We start from the raw sequence: 17,526 nt of genomic DNA, 5'->3' as shown, positions 1-17,526 counted from the left end.
CAGGGAGTACCAGTACCAGATCAATGTGGAGCTATATACAGGAAGTACCAGTACCAGATCAATGTGGAGCTATATACAGGGAGTACCAGTACCAGATTAATGTGGAACTATATACAGGGAGAACCAGTACCAGATCAACGTGGAGCAATATACAGGGAGTACCAGCACCAGATCAATGTGGAACTATATACAGGGAGAACCAGTACCAGATCAACGTGGAGCAATATACAGGGAGTACCAGTACCAGATCAATGTGCAGAGGTACTATTTTATTTTACCTTTATTTACAAGGTATTTGAGGTAGATATTGGTTGTTTAGATTGATTATTTTTATTAGAACTGAGGTCGAACTGAGGTCGGGCGTTCGTATGCTTTAGTTTAACTTTACTCAGAAGTATGCTGGCATTACATACTTCACATGGCATACCCCTCCTGCTGTCTGGCTACGGTAAAACATGGAACTGGAATACTACAGTACCAATACACGGACTGTATTATGGCATAATGTTCACTTCATTACAGATATGTCCATAAAGGCAGGGTAAAGTGAATAGTCATCTGGATAGATAATAATAGGTAAAACATTTTTTTTTTAAAGCAGTATAGAAGCAGCATATGGGTGTTTATGTGTGTGTGTGTGTGTGTGTGCACGTGAGTGTATGTGGGTGCGTGTTGGTTTGCGTGTCTGTATGAAAAAAGGGTTCCAAAAGAGTTCTTCGGTTTTCCCAAAGGAGAACTCTTTTTGGTTACCGTTAGAACCATTTTTGTTCCAGGTAGAACTCTTTTGGGTTCCATGTAGAACCCTCAGCGGAAAGGGTTTTACATAGAACTCAAAAGGGTTTTACCTGGAACCAAAAAGGGTTCTTCAAAAGGTTCTCCATTGGTGACAGCAGAAGAACCGTTTAAGAATGTAGTGTATGTGAATGTGTGGGTATGTGAATGTGTGAATGTGTGGGTTTTGTATGAGAGTATCAGTGTAGTGTATGTGAGTGAGTGTGTATATGGTGTGCATACATAGTCTTGTGAGTGTGTATAGAGTTAGTGCAAGATAGTCTGGGGCAACATTGAATTAATTAACTATTTTGCGGTCTTATGACTATTTAGCAGTCTTATGGCTTGGGGATGAAGCTGTCTCGGAGCCTGTTAGTCCGAGAGCCAATGCTCTGGTACCGTTTGCCGGATGGTAGCAGAGTGAACAGTCTGTGGCTTGGTCGGCTGGAGACTTTGGCAATACTTTGGGCCTTCCTCTGACACTGCCTGATATAGAGGTCCTGGATGGCAGGGAGCTCGGCCCCAGTGATGTACTGGTCTGTCCGCACTACCCTCTGTAACGGTTTGCATTTTGCCATACCAAGCGATGATGCAGCCAGCCAAGATGCATTCGATGGTGCAACTGTAAAAAAAATTGAGGATTCAAGGGCCCATGTCAAATCCAAGGGCCCCCGCACATTGACTCGGTACCGGTACCCCCTGTATACAGCCTCCACATTGACTCTGTACCGGTACCCCCTGTATATAGCCTCCATATTGACTCGGTACCTGTACCCCCTGTATACAGCCTCCACATTGACTCTGTACCGGTACCCCCTGTATATAGCCTTCATATTGACTCGGTACCTGTACCCCCTGTATACAGCCTCCACATTGACTCGGTACCGGTACCCCCTGTATATAGCCTCCACATTGACTCTGTACCGGTACCCCCTGTATATAGCCTCCATATTGACTCGGTACCTGTACCCCCTGTATACAGCCTCCACATTGACTCTGTACCGGTACCCCCTGTATATAGCCTTCATATTGACTCGGTACCGGTACCCTCTGTATATAGACTCCACATTGACTCGGTACCGGTACCCCCTCTATATAGACTCCACATTGACTCGGTACCGGTACCCCCTGTATATAGCCTCCACATTTACTCTGTACCGGTACCCCCTGTATATAGCCTCCACATTGACTCGGTACCGGTACCACCTGTATATAGACTCCACGTTGACCCTGTACCGGTACCCCCTGTATATAGCCTCCACATTGACCCTGTACCGGTACCCCCTGTATATAGCCTCCACATTGACTCAGTACCGGTACCCCCTGTATATAGGCTCCACATTGACTCTGTACCGGTACCCCCTGTATATAGCCTCCACATTGACTCAGTACTGGTACCACCTGTATATAGCCTCCACATTGACTCGGTACCAGTACCCTCTGTATATAGCCTCCACATTGACTCTGTACCGGTACCCCCTGTATATAGCCTTCATATTGACTCGGTACCGGTACCCTCTGTATATAGACTCCACATTGACTCGGTACCGGTACCCCCTCTATACAGCCTCCACATTGACTCTGTACCGGTACCCCCTGTATATAGCCTCCATATTGACTCGGTACCTGTACCCCCTGTATACAGCCTCCACATTGACTCTGTACCGGTACCCCCTGTATATAGCCTTCATATTGACTCGGTACCTGTACCCCCTGTATACAGCCTCCACATTGACTCTGTACCGGTACCCCCTGTATATAGCCTTCATATTGACTCGGTACCGGTACCCTCTGTATATAGACTCCACATTGACTCGGTACCGGTACCCCCTCTATATAGACTCCACATTGACTCGGTACCGGTACCCCCTGTATATAGCCTCCACATTTACTCTGTACCGGTACCCCCTGTATATAGCCTCCACATTGACTCGGTACCGGTACCACCTGTATATAGACTCCACGTTGACCCTGTACCGGTACCCCCTGTATATAGCCTCCACATTGACCCTGTACCGGTACCCCCTGTATATAGCCTCCACATTGACTCAGTACCGGTACCCCCTGTATATAGGCTCCACATTGACTCTGTACCGGTACCCCTGTATATAGCCTCCACATTGACTCAGTACTGGTACCACCTGTATATAGCCTCCACATTGACTCGGTACCAGTACCCTCTGTATATAGCCTCCACATTGACTCTGTACCGGTACCCCCTGTATATAGCCTCCAAATTGACTCGGTACCGGTACCCCCTGTATATAGACTCCACGTTGACGCTGTACCGGTACCCCCTGTATATAGCCTCCACATTGACCCTGTACCGGTACCCCCTGTATATAGCCTCCACATTGACCCTGTACCGGTACCCCCTGTATATAGCATCCACATTGACTCGGTACCGGTAACCCCTGTATATAGCCTTCACATTTACTCTGTACCGGTACCCCCTGTATATAGCCTCCACATTGACTCAGTACCAGTACCCTCTGTATATAGCCTCCACATTGACTCTGTACCGGTACCCCCTGTATATAGCCTCCACATTGACTCGGCACCGGTACCCCCTGTATATAGCCTCCACATTGACTCAGTACCAGTACCCTCTGTATATAGCCTCCACATTGACTCGGCACCGGTACCCCCTGTATATAGCCTCCACATTGACTCGGCACCGGTACCCCCTGTATATAGCCTCCACATTGACTCGGCACCGGTACCCCCTGTATATGGCCTCGTTATTTATTGTGTTACTTTGTGATTGATTCGATTTTCTTCTTTTTAACTTTATTTTATTTCGTAAATATTTTATTAACTCTATTTCTTGAACTGCATTGTTGGTTAAGGACTTGTAAGTAAGCATTTCACCGTGCAAGTTGTATTTGGCGCATGTGACAAATAACATTTTATTTTATTTTATTATATTTGTAGGCTGTCTCATCGCTGTGGTGATCAGGCCGACCACCGTTGTGTCGTCAGCAAACTTGATGATGGTGTTGGAGTCCTGCGTGGCCACGCAGTCGTGGGTAAAGAAGGAGTACAGTCAGAGACTAACCCCTTTGGGGCCCCCGTGTTGATGGTCAGCAAGCAGGTGTTGTTGCTTACCCTCACCACCCAGGAAGTCGCAGAGGGAGGTGTTCAGTCCCAGGGTCCCCATCTTGGTGATGAGCTTGGAGGGGACTATTATGTTGAACTCTGAGCTGTAGTCTATGAACAGCATTCTCACACAGTTATCTCCCCTCCTGTCCAGGTGGGAGAGGGCAGTGTGAAGTGCAATTGAGATTACAGCATCTCTGGATCTGTTGGGATGGTATGTGAATTGGAGTGGGTCCAGAATGTCTGGGATGATGGTGTTGATGTGTGTCATGACCAGCCTTTCACTTAATAATTACAGATGTGAATGTTACAAGGCAATAGTCATTTAGTTCGAGTTCTTGGGAACCGGGACAATGGTGGTCAATTTGAAACATGTTGGGATTACAGACTGGGACAAGGAGAGATTGAAGATGTCCGTGAAGACACATGCCAGCTGGTCTAGTATATATTGCGAACGCATCCTGGTATTCCATCTGGCCAGGTGTCCTTGCGACTGTTAACCTGTGTGAGTGTTAAGACTGTGTGATCACTGAGATCACACAGTCATCTGGAACAAAGGGGCTTTCACGCAAGACTCAGTGTTGTATTCCTCGAAGCAAGCATAAAAGGCATTTAGTTCATTTGGAAGTTATGCATCACTGGGCATTTTATGACTAGGTTTCCCTCTGTAATCCATTATCGTCTGCAAGCCCTGCAACATGCGACAAGCGTCAGAGCCGTTGTAATAGGATTCCACCTTTCTCCTACACTGAGTGTACAAAACATTAGGAACACCTGCTCTTTCCATGACATAGACTGGCCAGGTGAATCCAGGTGAACTCTATGATCCCTTATTGATGTCACTTGTTAAATCCACTTCAATCAGTGCAGATGAAGGGGAGGAGCCAGGTTAAAGAAGGATTTTTAAGCCATGAGACAATTGAGACATGGATTGTGTATGTGTGCCATTCAGAGGGTGAACAGGCAAGACAAAAGATTTAAGTGCCTTTGAACGGGTATGGTAGCAGGTACCAGGCGCACCGGTTTGTGTCAAGAACTGCACCGCTGCTGGGTTTTTCATGCTGAACAGTTTCCTGTGTTTATCAAGAATGGTCCACCACCCAAACATTGTAGTCAACATGAGCCAGCATCCCTTTCGAACGCTTTCGACACGTTGAAGAGTCCGTGCCCCGGCAAATTGAGGCTGTTCTGAGGGCAAAAGGGGGTGCAACTCAATATTAGGATTAATATTTAATATTTTGTCCGGCCAGTGTATATTGTCATTTAGTATGTTTGATGTCTCATCGGAGGTCGTACGGGCTTTCTTTTGTCCATGTCACTGTCTTGTTCCTTGTAAGCGGTAGCTTTACCATTTAGCCCAGTGTGAATATTGCCTGTAATCCATCAAAGGGAGACAACATCCATTATCTCTGCTGGCTACCAGGGCCACCGCCATGCTAGACTCTCTGTGTGTGTGTGTGTGTGCGTGCGTGCGTGCGTGCGTGCGTGTGTGTGTGCGTGTGTGTGTGACATGGTGTTCTCGTTTTCTCCTCCATGCATGTTTGTGTCTGTGCGTGTCAGCAGAGAGATGTAGCTTGTTTACCACAAATATCCTACAACACGATAGAAAAAATAAGATGATGGAAGTTCCAAAAATACCTTTTATTGTGACTCACTGCTCATCCACTGATTTCATCTGGCATTGACCCATATCTGCATCTGCCAAGGCTGACCTCAAACAAAGGTGATTGAATGCATTCAGAACAGTAACCAGGGGATTAGATGTGGACATGGGTTTGACATGCAGGGTTTTCTTGATAATTAACCTCAATCAGCATTACTGACGGGTGGTTTCCCTCTAATGACACGGACCTGGATCGCTGGATCACAGACAGACAGACAGACACAGACAGACAGACAGACAGATAGACAGACAGACAGACAGACAGACAGAGGAGCATATGAGGAGGAGAATATCTACTTCCAGTATTATACAACACTGTACGTTGGGGGATCCACATTGACTGCAAGGTTTTGGTCCAACCGAGTACTATCACACCTGATTCTAGTCAAGAACATGATGATCAGTTGAATCAGGTACGTTAATACTGGGCTGGAACAGTAGTCTACACACTCTGGGGATGATAGCGTTCTACTTTGGGGAAAAGTTAAACATATTCAGTTAGACAATCTATCATAATTTTGTATGAAGAATATACTATCAACTCAATATCAACTATCTCCGTACACATCGGCAATGGTTAACTGGGGCTCCCGGCTCTCAGCTCCTGGCTCCCGGCTTTCAGTAATGGGGCTCCCGAGTGGCACAGCGGTCTAAGGCACTGCATCTCAGTGCTAGAGGCGTACTACAGACACCCTGGTACGAATCCAGGCTGTATCACAACCGGCCATGATTGGGAGTACCAAAGGGCGGTGCACAATAGGCCCGGGTTTGGCTGGTTTAGGCTGTCATTGTAAATAGGAGTTTGTTCTTAACTGACTTTTCTAGTTAAAACAAAGGTTAAATACAAAAATTAAACCAGGTCTGTGAAGTTTTGCGGCTCTTTGGATCTATAAAATGGTTCTGGGCTCTTGAATCCATACATCCTCTAATGCAGCTGACAGCCCATTTTCATCACAGAATCTTCTCCCAGAAGTGGAATAATGTCTGCCCTGGAGGCAAATTAAATGAAGAGAAATGAACATGCTGAGGCCTTGGCTGTAGATGGCTAAAGTTAAAGGTGATGGAATCAAATTGATGCATAGGCGGAGGTACTTCATCACAAGACAGACAGCACAGAAACGTCATATTAGGTTGTAATTACATTTATCGCAGTGAGCCCATCCTGTGATTGACAATGGACCGCCCAAGAAGGCTTTAGTGTCCATGTTAGACTGGTTTGATATATATTAGATAATGCATCTCTGTCAAAATGTATGCCAATTAATTTTAAAACACTGTTTAAAATGTGTCGGCCAATCAGCTGTGTTTTTAAATTGGTTCTCTCAAGAAATAGGACAGTGTCGACTTTCATTATGTCAATAATGGTGAAATGCAGACTCAAAATGACCTGGCTGTCAAACCAGATATGCTGAGGTAGCCTAATGAGCTTATGTTGATGAGGGCTAGCAGATTCACTCAACTATGTGCTGATCAAATACATGACCCGAAACCAATGCATATTTATTCCCTGTAGTTACAGGTAGACTTAATAAACCATTTAGACTACAAATTCCAGTTGCCATGTCTGGGATATGTGCAATGATTCTCCTAGCCTGCACATTTTCCTGTAGTCTGCTGCACTCTGCTGGTAGAGCCTGGCAGTAGTAGTTGTGGTGCGCCACAGGGGGCGCTGCTGCAGACCAATGCCATGATTGTAAAAGGAAGTGCGTATGTTATTATTTCCAAAAGTTCCAGTCTGCCGGGAGATCACACGAAGAAGATTATTCCGGAAGTGAACTCGTTCTTATTATACCTTAGTGAGTGAACCGCGTTGTCGGTATAACTAGCTACGATGGCTAGCAGAGATGGAAACTATAATAACAGAAATCAAAATGATGGTAGAGGCTCCAGGGGCGGTGGACAGAATTTCGGTAGAGGATCCGGTGGCCGCGGGCAGAATGATGGTAGAGGCTTTGGGGGCGGCGGGCAGAATTCTGGTAGAGGCTCTGGAGGTGGCCGGGGTGGCGGGCGTAATGCCGAGCCCCCGCCAATGCCCATGTCCTCGCCGCTCATGGGCAAGAAGAAAAAGCCCTTCCTTGGGATGGCTGCGCCGCTAGGCTATGTGCCTGGACTCGGCAGAGGGTAAGCAGGCATGATGTTAGTTAGCTTAGCCTCATAGCTAGCTAGCTACAGTAACTAAGCTACCTTTGACTGGAAAACAATCTTGAATTTGGCTGGCAATCAAGTACTTGTACCTAAATCTTGCTAATAGTGTTAAGATGCAATACGTCTAAAATTCCTTCCTTCTTGTTATTAAGTAACGTTAGTAACTACTTGTGCACCAATGCAATGTTTGGCTCGCTATCTACCTATGTAAACACTCCAGAACCAGACTGAAACAAAAACTACAGAGGCTGTTGTCTCCAGGAGCAGGATTGAAGATAGCCAGCAGATCCGACCAGCTTACTTACAACTGCAATAGGGTCAGACAGACTTCCATTGTAGTTTAAGACACAGCTGAGCCAACCCGAGATATGGCTCGGAAAATATCTCAATACAGGGATGAGAAATTAGTTATACTCTGAATTGCCCCATTATCCCAACTGAACTGTTACAACTGGTAGTTTTTTTTAGCAGTTGTTTAATCTTCTCAGTGTAACAGTTGGGATAATGGGACAATTTGATGAACATGACATTTCTCATCCCTGGATTGAGGTATGTTTTCCAAGCCATCTCTCACGCCAGCTCTGCTGTGTAATAATCTACACAGGAAGCCTGTCTGACCCTAGTGCAGCTGTAAGCAAGCGGGTCAGATCTGCTGGCTAGATTGAAGAATAATGTTCTAGTCTGTGGTTGAATCTCTCCATCTATCTCCACCTCTTCTGTCTCCAGAGCCACAGGTTTCACCACCCGGTCTGATATCGGTCCCGCTCGAGATGCCAACGACCCGGTGGATGACCGCCATGCTCCCCCGGGGCAGAGGACGGTGGGGGACAAGATGAAGAAGAACCAGGAAGACGACGAAGAGGATCTGAATGACACCAACTATGATGAGGTGCTTGTTTATACATGACACCCAAGAACAAGTTCAGGCAAAGCTCAGCTCAGCTCACAACGTATTGTAACATCTGCCTCTGTCCACTTTGTCTCAGTTTAACGGCTATGCTGGCAGTCTGTTCTCCAGTGGACCCTATGAGAAAGACGACGAGGAGGCAGACGCCATCTACGCAGCTCTGGACAAGAGGATGGACGAACGACGCAAGGAGAGGAGGTGAGAGAAGAGACTTCCATGTATTTATTAGTGTGGGTTACTGCTCTTGAGGGTGGGTGTGTGTGTGTGTGTGTGTGTGTGTGTGTTACTGCTCTGTTGTGTTAACCCAGTCTGTCCTGTGTGGTCCCCAGGGAGCTGAGGGAGAAGGATGAGATAGAGAAGTACCGTATGGAGCGCCCCAAGATCCAGCAGCAGTTCTCTGACCTCAAGGTTAGGCACTGTGTTCTCATGGCAACAGAGTCAACTCTCCTGTACTGTCTCCGAGCAGTCCTGCCTTTTAAATCTGCCAAAGACACATTTTCCGTCTCTTAATGGATAATGACATTGAAAGCAATACGTCTATTCTACTCTTCATTCTCTCTCCCTTTCTCTCTCTCTGGCTCTTGGTCTCTGTGTGTAGAGGAAGCTGTCAGGAATGTCAGATGAGGAGTGGCTGAGTATCCCGGAGGTTGGCGATGCCAGGAACAAGCGCCAGAGGAACCCGCGCTATGAGAAACTCACCCCTGTACCAGACAGCTTCTTCTCCAAACACTTGACCACAGGAGACAAGCACACCACTGTGGACCCACTGCAGGGGGTTAGTAACGTTACATGCACAGAAGCAGACACACACTCAAGCATACTCACCAACTTCTAAGGGTAATGCATCACCATACTCTCATACCACACTCTCTCTGTTTTGTCATATGTTGCAGTTTCATTATGTGCCTGTAGGAGTCAACTTCTGCCACTGAAACATTCTCCAAATCCTACCTAGGGCTGTTGGGGTGACTGTATTACTGCCACACCGGCAGTCATGAGTCATGACCGCAGTAAATTCCATGTGACTGTTGAGTTGCGGTAATCTTCTCATATGCACTCTTGACATGCTTCGGTAGTACCCAACTGGCTAACGATCATCGGGTCCTGATGGCCTGGTACTCAGGGCTCTATTGTCCCTCCATCAGGTCCTAATGGCCTGGTACTCAGGGCTCTATTTTCCCTCCATCAGGTCCTAATGGCCTGGTACTCAGGGCTCTATTGTCCCTCCACCAGGTCCTAATGGCCTGGTACTCAGGGCTCTATTGTCCCTCCATCAGGTCCTAATGGCCTGGTACTCAGGGCTCTATTGTCCCTCCATCAGGTCCTAATGGCCTGGTGCTCAGGGCTCTATTGTCCCTCCATCAGGTCCTAATGGCCTGGTGCTCAGGGCTCTATTGTCCCTCCATCAGGTCCTAATGGCCTGGTGCTCAGGGCTCTATTGTCCCTCCAGCAGGTCCTAATGGCCTGGTGCTCAGGGCTCTTGTCCCTCTAACCACTCTGACACCAACGTAAATGCTTTCTAAGGTGATGATTAATTCAAAACACCCATAGAGCTTATGCATGGTCTTATGTGTCCAAGCCCCCCCCACTACATTCAAATGATCGTGCCCTTATACAATATGTAGCCTTCCACATATTACACATGGCAAGAAAACATCAAACAAAACTGATTTAAGATGTCTTTGGTACATAATTGGTCTAGCCTTTGAGTGTGGACTGTATTATTATGCATACTGGATGGACTGGTTACCTTACACTCCAAAATGTCTATCCATGAGTCTGGGAGAGAAAGTATAGTCCTAGGCGATGCTGCTGGTTCATTGATTATGCAGGGCGGCTTACAGTTAGCCTACAATTAGGGAATTTGTATTTGAATAGCCTAGTAATAGGGCATTTTTTATATTTTCATAATTAAATGGTGACACATTACTTTTAGCTATACAGAATATCTCACCACCATGCGTTTCCATCTCCTCTCTCTCCCCTTGTATTCCTTTCTTGAGCGCGCAGACGGGCTCTCAACAGTTTAGTGAAATGTTTTGTTGTGAAAACATGTTACTATCGATGTTCCTGAACAGATTCCACTTAGTTTCCCAAATGAAGCACTTGCTAGCTGCAGGATCAGGGTTGGAGGGCCCATGGCATACAGAGTTTGGGTGGAATATCCCGTCTTTTCCCCCTGTCCGTTTGATAATGGGACATTCTAAATCGAAACAAATTTTACATATTAGTAAAGACTTGATTTTAATTGAGAATAGTCTTATGGGTGAAAATATGATCACTTGATGAGAGAACAGCTGTGCAGCCTGAGGCAAGAAACAGATCGCAAATCTTTTTTTGCTACTTTCTCAAATCATCAATAGCCTATAGTCTCTTCATGCAGCCCATATCTGTTCTGATTTGTAAGACATTCTAAGGTTTGTATCATTCACAACTAAGGTTGACAAATAACTAAATATAGCATATTTAGTTATTTCAAATGATCACTTTTACACTTACTATAAAATAATGGCACAGGACTTATAAGCATATCTTGCCAGCTAAATGAACAAGCCTACAGCCTATGACATGGAGCATAGCCATATAACTAACATACAGTATGCCAACTCATATTCTGTTCTTCTGAAATACATTTTCTTCATATCATAATGTTTCTTTAGAGCTGACTAAAATAAATCATGGATTTATTGTGAGGGTGTATATTGAGGGTTGGGTAGGTTACTTTACAAATATAATCCGTAACAGTTGTCTAAAATTGTAATCTGTAAAGTAACTTTTGGATTACCCAAACTCAGTAATGTAATCTGATTACATTCGTTTACCTTTAGATTACTTTCCCCTTAAGAGGCATTAGAAGAAGTCAAAAATGTATGTTACCAATTGAACGTCATCTATTGCAGGATAAATCAATGTTAAAGTTTACATTGCTGGCCATGTATGGATGTTTAATTTTACTTTATGGGTTGGTTATGTAGGCTTCTTCTAACCCATTGCTTTCTACTACATATAATAATACTATTAAATTATATCTTTACATTAAAAACCAAAGTGTATCGGAATTCCATATTTCCAAGTCCTATTCTTGAAGATCAAGGGGTATAACATTTATTGGACTGACTGGCCATATAGATTAGCCAAATTGTTTTACCTGCGCATGACCCCAAAACTAAGGACTTATTAGCCAGCCCTACTCCGTTGTTTATTATTTTGTTGTCACGGAGGACGGATTGGGGTCATTGATTCGAGTTGAAAAATAAATGCTGCGCTCATGGAATGGCATGCTTTGAGCACTACTGAAAAGTGCTATTTACATGTGGAAAAGAAATGCCATATGCTGCATTTGTTATAGGCCTATTGTTTACCTTTTTGTTGGGGACACTGATATCTTGATAATATGCCACTGTTTAAAGGGCAAATCCTATGCTCGCTTTGAGGCAAGCAACACTGAAGCATGCATGAGAGCACCAGCTGTTCTGGATGACTGTGTGATAACGCTCTAGGTAGCCCATGTGAACAAAACCTTTAAAGGGGTCAACATTCACAAAGCTGCTGGGCCAGACGGATTAACAGGACATGTACTCAAAGCATGTGCGGAAGCGAAGGTAACCTGTCTAAATGATTACCGCCCAGTGGCACTCAAGTTGGTAGACATGAAGTGCTTTGAAACGCTGGTCATGGCTCACATCAACAGCATCCTCCCGGACACCCTAGACCCACTCCAATTCCCATACCACCCCAACAGATCCACAGATGACGCAATCTCAATCGCACTCCACACTGCCCTTTCTTACCTGCACAAAAGGAACACCTATGTGAGAATGCTGTTCATTGACTCAGCTCAGCGTTCAACACCATAGTGCCCACAAAGCTCATCACTAAGCTAAGGACTCTGGGACTAAACACCACCCTCTGCAACTGGATCCTGGACTTCCTGACAGGCTGCCCCCAGGTGGTAAGCGTAGGCAACAACACGTCTGCCACGCTGATCCATAACACTGGGGCCCCTCAGGGGTGTGTACTTAGTCCCCTCATGTATTTCCTGTTTACCCACGACTGTGTGGCCAAACATGACTCCAACACCATCATTAAGTTTGCTGATGACACAGCAGTGGTAGGCCTGATCACTGACAGTGATGAGACGGCCTATAGGGAGGAGTTCAGAGAACTGGCAGTGTGGTGCCAGGACCACAACCTCTCCCTCAATGTGAGCAAGACAAAGGAGCTGATCATGGACTACAGGAAAAGGCGGGCCGAACAGGAGCCCTAGGACCATGCCTCAGGACTACCTGGCCTGATGACTCCTTGCTGTCCCCAGTCCACCTGGTCGTGCTGCTGCTCCAGTTTCAACTGTTCTGCCTGCGGCTATGGAACCCTGACCTGTTCATCGGATGTGCTACCTGTCCCAGACCTGCTGTTTTCAACTCTCTAGAGACAGCAGGAGCGGTAGAGATACTCTGAAGGATCGGCTATGAAAAGCCAGCTGACATTTACTCCTGAGGTGCTGACCTGTTGCACCCTCTACAACCACTGTGATTATTATTATTTGACCCTGCTGGTCATCTATGAACATTTGAACATCTTGGCCATGTTCTGTTATAATCTCTGGCCACCCCTCATAGCCTGGTTCCTCTCTAGGTTTCTTCCTAGGTTCTGGCCTTTCTAGGGAGATTTTCCTAGCCACCGTGCTTCTACACCTGCATTGCTTGCTGTTTGGGGTTTTAGGCTGGGTTTCTGTACAGCACTTTGTAACATCAGCTGATATAAGAAGGGCTTTATGAATACATTTGATTGATTGATTAACATCGACGGGGCTGTAGTGGAGTGGGTCGAGAGTTTCAAGTTCCTTGATGTCCACATCGCCAACTAACATACCAAGACAGTTGTGAAGAGGGCACGACAAAACCTTTTCCGCCTCAGGAGACCGAAAAGATTTGGCATGGGTCCCCAGATCCTCAAAAGGTTCTACAGCTGCACCATTGAAAGCATCCTGAAGGGTTACATCACCGCCTGGTATGGCAACTGTTCGGCATCTGACCGTAAGGCGCTACAGAGGGTAGTGTGAACGGCCCGGTACATCACTGGGGCCAAGCTTCCTGCCATCCAGGACCTATATAATAGGCTGTGTCAGAGGAAAGCCCATAAAATTGTCAGAGACTCCAGTCACCCAAGTTATAGACTGTTTTCTCTGCTACCGCACGGCAAGCGGTACCGGAGCGCCAAGTCTAGGACCAAAAGGCTCCTCAACAGCTTCAATTAATAAAATCGCCACCGGACAATTTACATTGTCCCCCCCACCACTTTGGAACACTGCTGCTACTCTCTGTTTATTATCTATGCATAGTCACTTCACCCCCCCTACATGTACAAATGACCTCAACTAACCTGTAGCCCCGCACACTGACTGTACTGGTGCCCCCTGTATATAACCTCATTATTCTTATTGTGTTACTTTTTATTATTACTTTTTATTTTAGTTTACTTGGTAAATATTTTCTTAACTCTTCTTGAACTGCGCTGTTGGTTAAGGGCTTATAAGTAAGCATTTCACGGTAAAGTCTACATGTGACAAATAAAGTTTGATTTGAAATCCACAGATGAAACAATAACAAAACGTTTGCCCTGCCTCTTCTTAGGTAAAAAGCTGAGGGATGGGCCTGTAGAAATGTAACCACTCTCAGATAAATAGACAGAACTATGGATGCAAGGACTGACCATCCATGATATCACAATTTTATATATATATATATATATATATACTGCTCAAAAAAATAAAGGGAACACTAAAATAACACATCCTAGATCTGAATTGAATGAAATAATCTTATTAAATACTTTTTTCTTTACATAGTTGAATGTGCTGACAACAAAATCACACAAAAGTAATCAATGGAAATCAAATGTATCAACCCCTGGAGGTCTGGATTTGGAGTCACACTCAAAATTAAAGTGGAAAACCACACTAGAGGCTGATCCAACTTTGATGTAATGTCCTTAAAACAAGTCAAAATGAGGCTCATACAGGCACGTGTGGCCTCCACATGCCTGTATGACCTCCCTACAACACCTTGGCATGCTCCTGATGAGGTGGCGGATGGTATCCTGAGGGATCTCCTCCCAGACCTGGACTAAAGCATCCGCCAACTCCTGGACAGTTTGTGGTGCAACGTAGCGTTGGTGGATGGAGCGAGACATGATGTCCCAGATGTGCTCAATTGGATTCAGGTCTGGGGAACGGGCGGGCCAGTCCATAGCATCAATGCCTTCCTCTTGCAGGAACTGCTGACACACTCCAGCCACATGAGGTCTAGCATTGTCTTGCATTAGGAGGAACCCAGGGCCAACCGCACCAGCATATGGTCTCACAAGGGGTCTGAGGATCTCATCTCGGTACCTAATGGCAGTCAGGCTACCTCTGGCGAGCACATGGAGGGCTGTGCGTCCCCCCAAAGAAATGCCACACCATGACTGACCCACCGCCAAACCGGTCATGCTGGAGGATGTTGCAGGCAGCAGAACGTTCTCCACAGCGTCTCCAGACTCTGTCACACGTGCTCAGTGTGAACCTGCTTTCATCTGTGAAGAGCACAGGGCGCCAGTGGCGAATTTGCCAATCTTGGTGTTCTCTGGCAAATGCCAAACGTCCTGCACGGTGTTGGGCTGTAAGCACAACCCCCACCTGTGGACGTCGGGCCCTCATACCACCCTCATGGAGTCTGTTTCTGACCGTTTGAGCAGACACATGCACATTTGTGGCCTGCTGGAGGTCATTTTGCAGGGCTCTGGCAGTGCTCCTCCTGCTCCTCCTTGCACAAAGGCGGAGGTAGCGGTCCTGCTGCTGGGTTGTTGCCCTCCTACGGCCTCCTCCACGTTTCCTGATGTACTGCCCTGTCTCCTGGTAGCGCCTCCATGCTCTGGACACTACGCTGACAGACACAGCAAACCTTCTTGCCACAGCTCGCATTGATGTGCCATCCTGGATGAGCTGCACTACCTGAGCCACTTGTGTGGGTTGTAGACTCCGTCTCATGCTACCACTAGAGTGAAAGCACCGGCAGTATTCAAAAGGGACCAAAACATCAGCCAGGAAGCATAGGACCACTGCGCAGTGGTCCTGTGGTCACCACCTGCAGAACCACTCCTTTATTGGGGGTGTCTTGCTAATTGCCTATAATTTCCACCTGTTGTCGATTCCATTTGCACAACAGCATGTGACATTTGTCAATCAGTGTTGCTTCCTAAGTGGACAGTTTGATTTCACAGAAGTGTGATTGACTTGGAGTTACATTGTGTTGTTTAAGTGTTCCCTTTTATTTTTTTGAGCAGTGTGTATATATAAGTCCCAAAATTGATGTAGCAACTACAGATAGACTTAAAAGGGTCAATCAAAAGTGTGCAAGTTTGAGCATGTCCATAAGGCTTATGGACTTTTTATCAGCATGAATTAGATTGAGCAATAAAAGCCCCACACTTATTCCATAGGCTGGGATCCGCACTATGCAGCTCTTGCAGAAGGGCATTTTTCACTGGCTGTCCACTGGTTTAAAAAACAATGGTTGATAGGCAGCTTAAATTTCTTGAATTCAACCATTATTGGGTTCGAAAACACATTTAGATTTGTGAACATTCATCCACAACAACCACAATCCGTGAGGTGCAAATAGCTAAATGCGAGAGCAGCAGTGTGAATCACAGAGGCTTTCAACACTATCACTGCATTTTTATCGGCAGACTCAACACCCTTGGTTTCTCAAATGACTGCCTCGCCTGGTTCACCAACGACTTCTCAGATGGAGTTCAGTGTGTCAAATCGGAGGGCCTGTTGTCCGGACCTCTGGCAGTCTCTATGGGGGTGCCACAGGGTTCAATTCTCCGGCCGACTCTCTTCTCTGTATACAATCAATGATGTCGCTCTTGCTGCTGGTGAGTCTCTGATCCACCTCTACGCAGACGACATCATTCTGTATATTTCTGGCCCTTTGGACACTGTGTTAACTAACCTCCAGATGAGCTTCAATGCCATACAACTCTCCTTCCGTGGCCTCCAACTGCTCCTACATGCTAGTAAAACTAAATGCATGCTCTTCAACCGATCGCTGCCCGCACCCGCCCGCCTGACTAGCATCACTACTCTGGACAGTTCTGACTTAGAATATGTGGACAACTACAAATACCTAGGTGTCTGGTTAGACTGCAAACTCTCCTTCCAGACTCACATTAAGCATCTCTAATCCCAATATTAAATCTAGAATCGGCTTCCTATTTCGCAACAAAGCCTCCTTCACTCATGCTGCTAAACATACCTTCGTAAAACTGACTATCCTGCCGATCCTTGACTTCGGCGATGTCATTTACAAAATCGCCTCCAACACTCTACTCAGCAAATTAGATGAAGTCTACCACAGTGCCATCCGTTTTGTCGCCAAAGCCCCATATACTACCCACCACTGTGACCTGTATGCTCTCGTTGGCTGGCCCTCGCTTCATATTCCTCTCCAAACCCACTGGCTCCAGGTTATCTAAAAGTCTTTGCTTGGTAATGCCCCGCTTTATCTCAGCTCACTGGTCACCATAGTAACACCCACCCGTAGCACGTGCTCCAGCAGGTATATTTCACTGGTCATCCCCCAAAGCCAACTCCTCTTTTGGCCGCCTTTCCTTTCAGTTCTCAGCTGCCAATGACTGGAACGAATTGCAAAAATCACTGGAGACTTATCTCCCTCACTAACTTTAAGCATCAGCTGTCAGAGCAGCTTACCGATTACTGCACCGGTACATAGCCCATCTGTAAATAGCCCACCCAACTACCTCATCCCCATATTGTTATTTATTTTTGCTCTTTTGCACCCAGTATCTCTACTTGCACGTCTATCACTCCAGTGTTAATGCTAAATTGTAATTATTTCGCCCCTATGGCCATTTTATTGCCTTACCTCCCTAATCT

General features: G+C 46.1%; 1 protein-coding gene across 1 annotated transcript in view; it reads left to right on the top strand.

Annotated features, from left to right (window-relative positions):
• The first annotated feature begins 7,278 nt into the window (after positions 1-7,278).
• Positions 7,279-17,526, top strand: part of prpf6 (PRP6 pre-mRNA processing factor 6 homolog (S. cerevisiae)) — a 31,964-nt gene continuing 21,716 nt past the window's right edge. Inside the window, exons 1-5 of the mRNA XM_014134697.3 lie at positions 7,279-7,654; positions 8,405-8,567; positions 8,665-8,783; positions 8,915-8,993; positions 9,184-9,360. Coding sequence (XP_013990172.1) covers positions 7,365-7,654; positions 8,405-8,567; positions 8,665-8,783; positions 8,915-8,993; positions 9,184-9,360 — 828 coding nt within the window. The 5' untranslated portion in view covers positions 7,279-7,364. The remainder of the gene's footprint in view (positions 7,655-8,404; positions 8,568-8,664; positions 8,784-8,914; positions 8,994-9,183; positions 9,361-17,526) is intronic.

This window comes from Salmo salar, chromosome 13 (assembly GCF_965601325.2).
Source record: "Salmo salar chromosome 13, fSalSal1, whole genome shotgun sequence".
Lineage (NCBI taxonomy): Eukaryota > Metazoa > Chordata > Actinopteri > Salmoniformes > Salmonidae > Salmo > Salmo salar.
The sequence above is the reverse complement of the archived record's forward strand: the minus strand, read 5'-3'. Positions and strand labels throughout refer to the sequence as shown.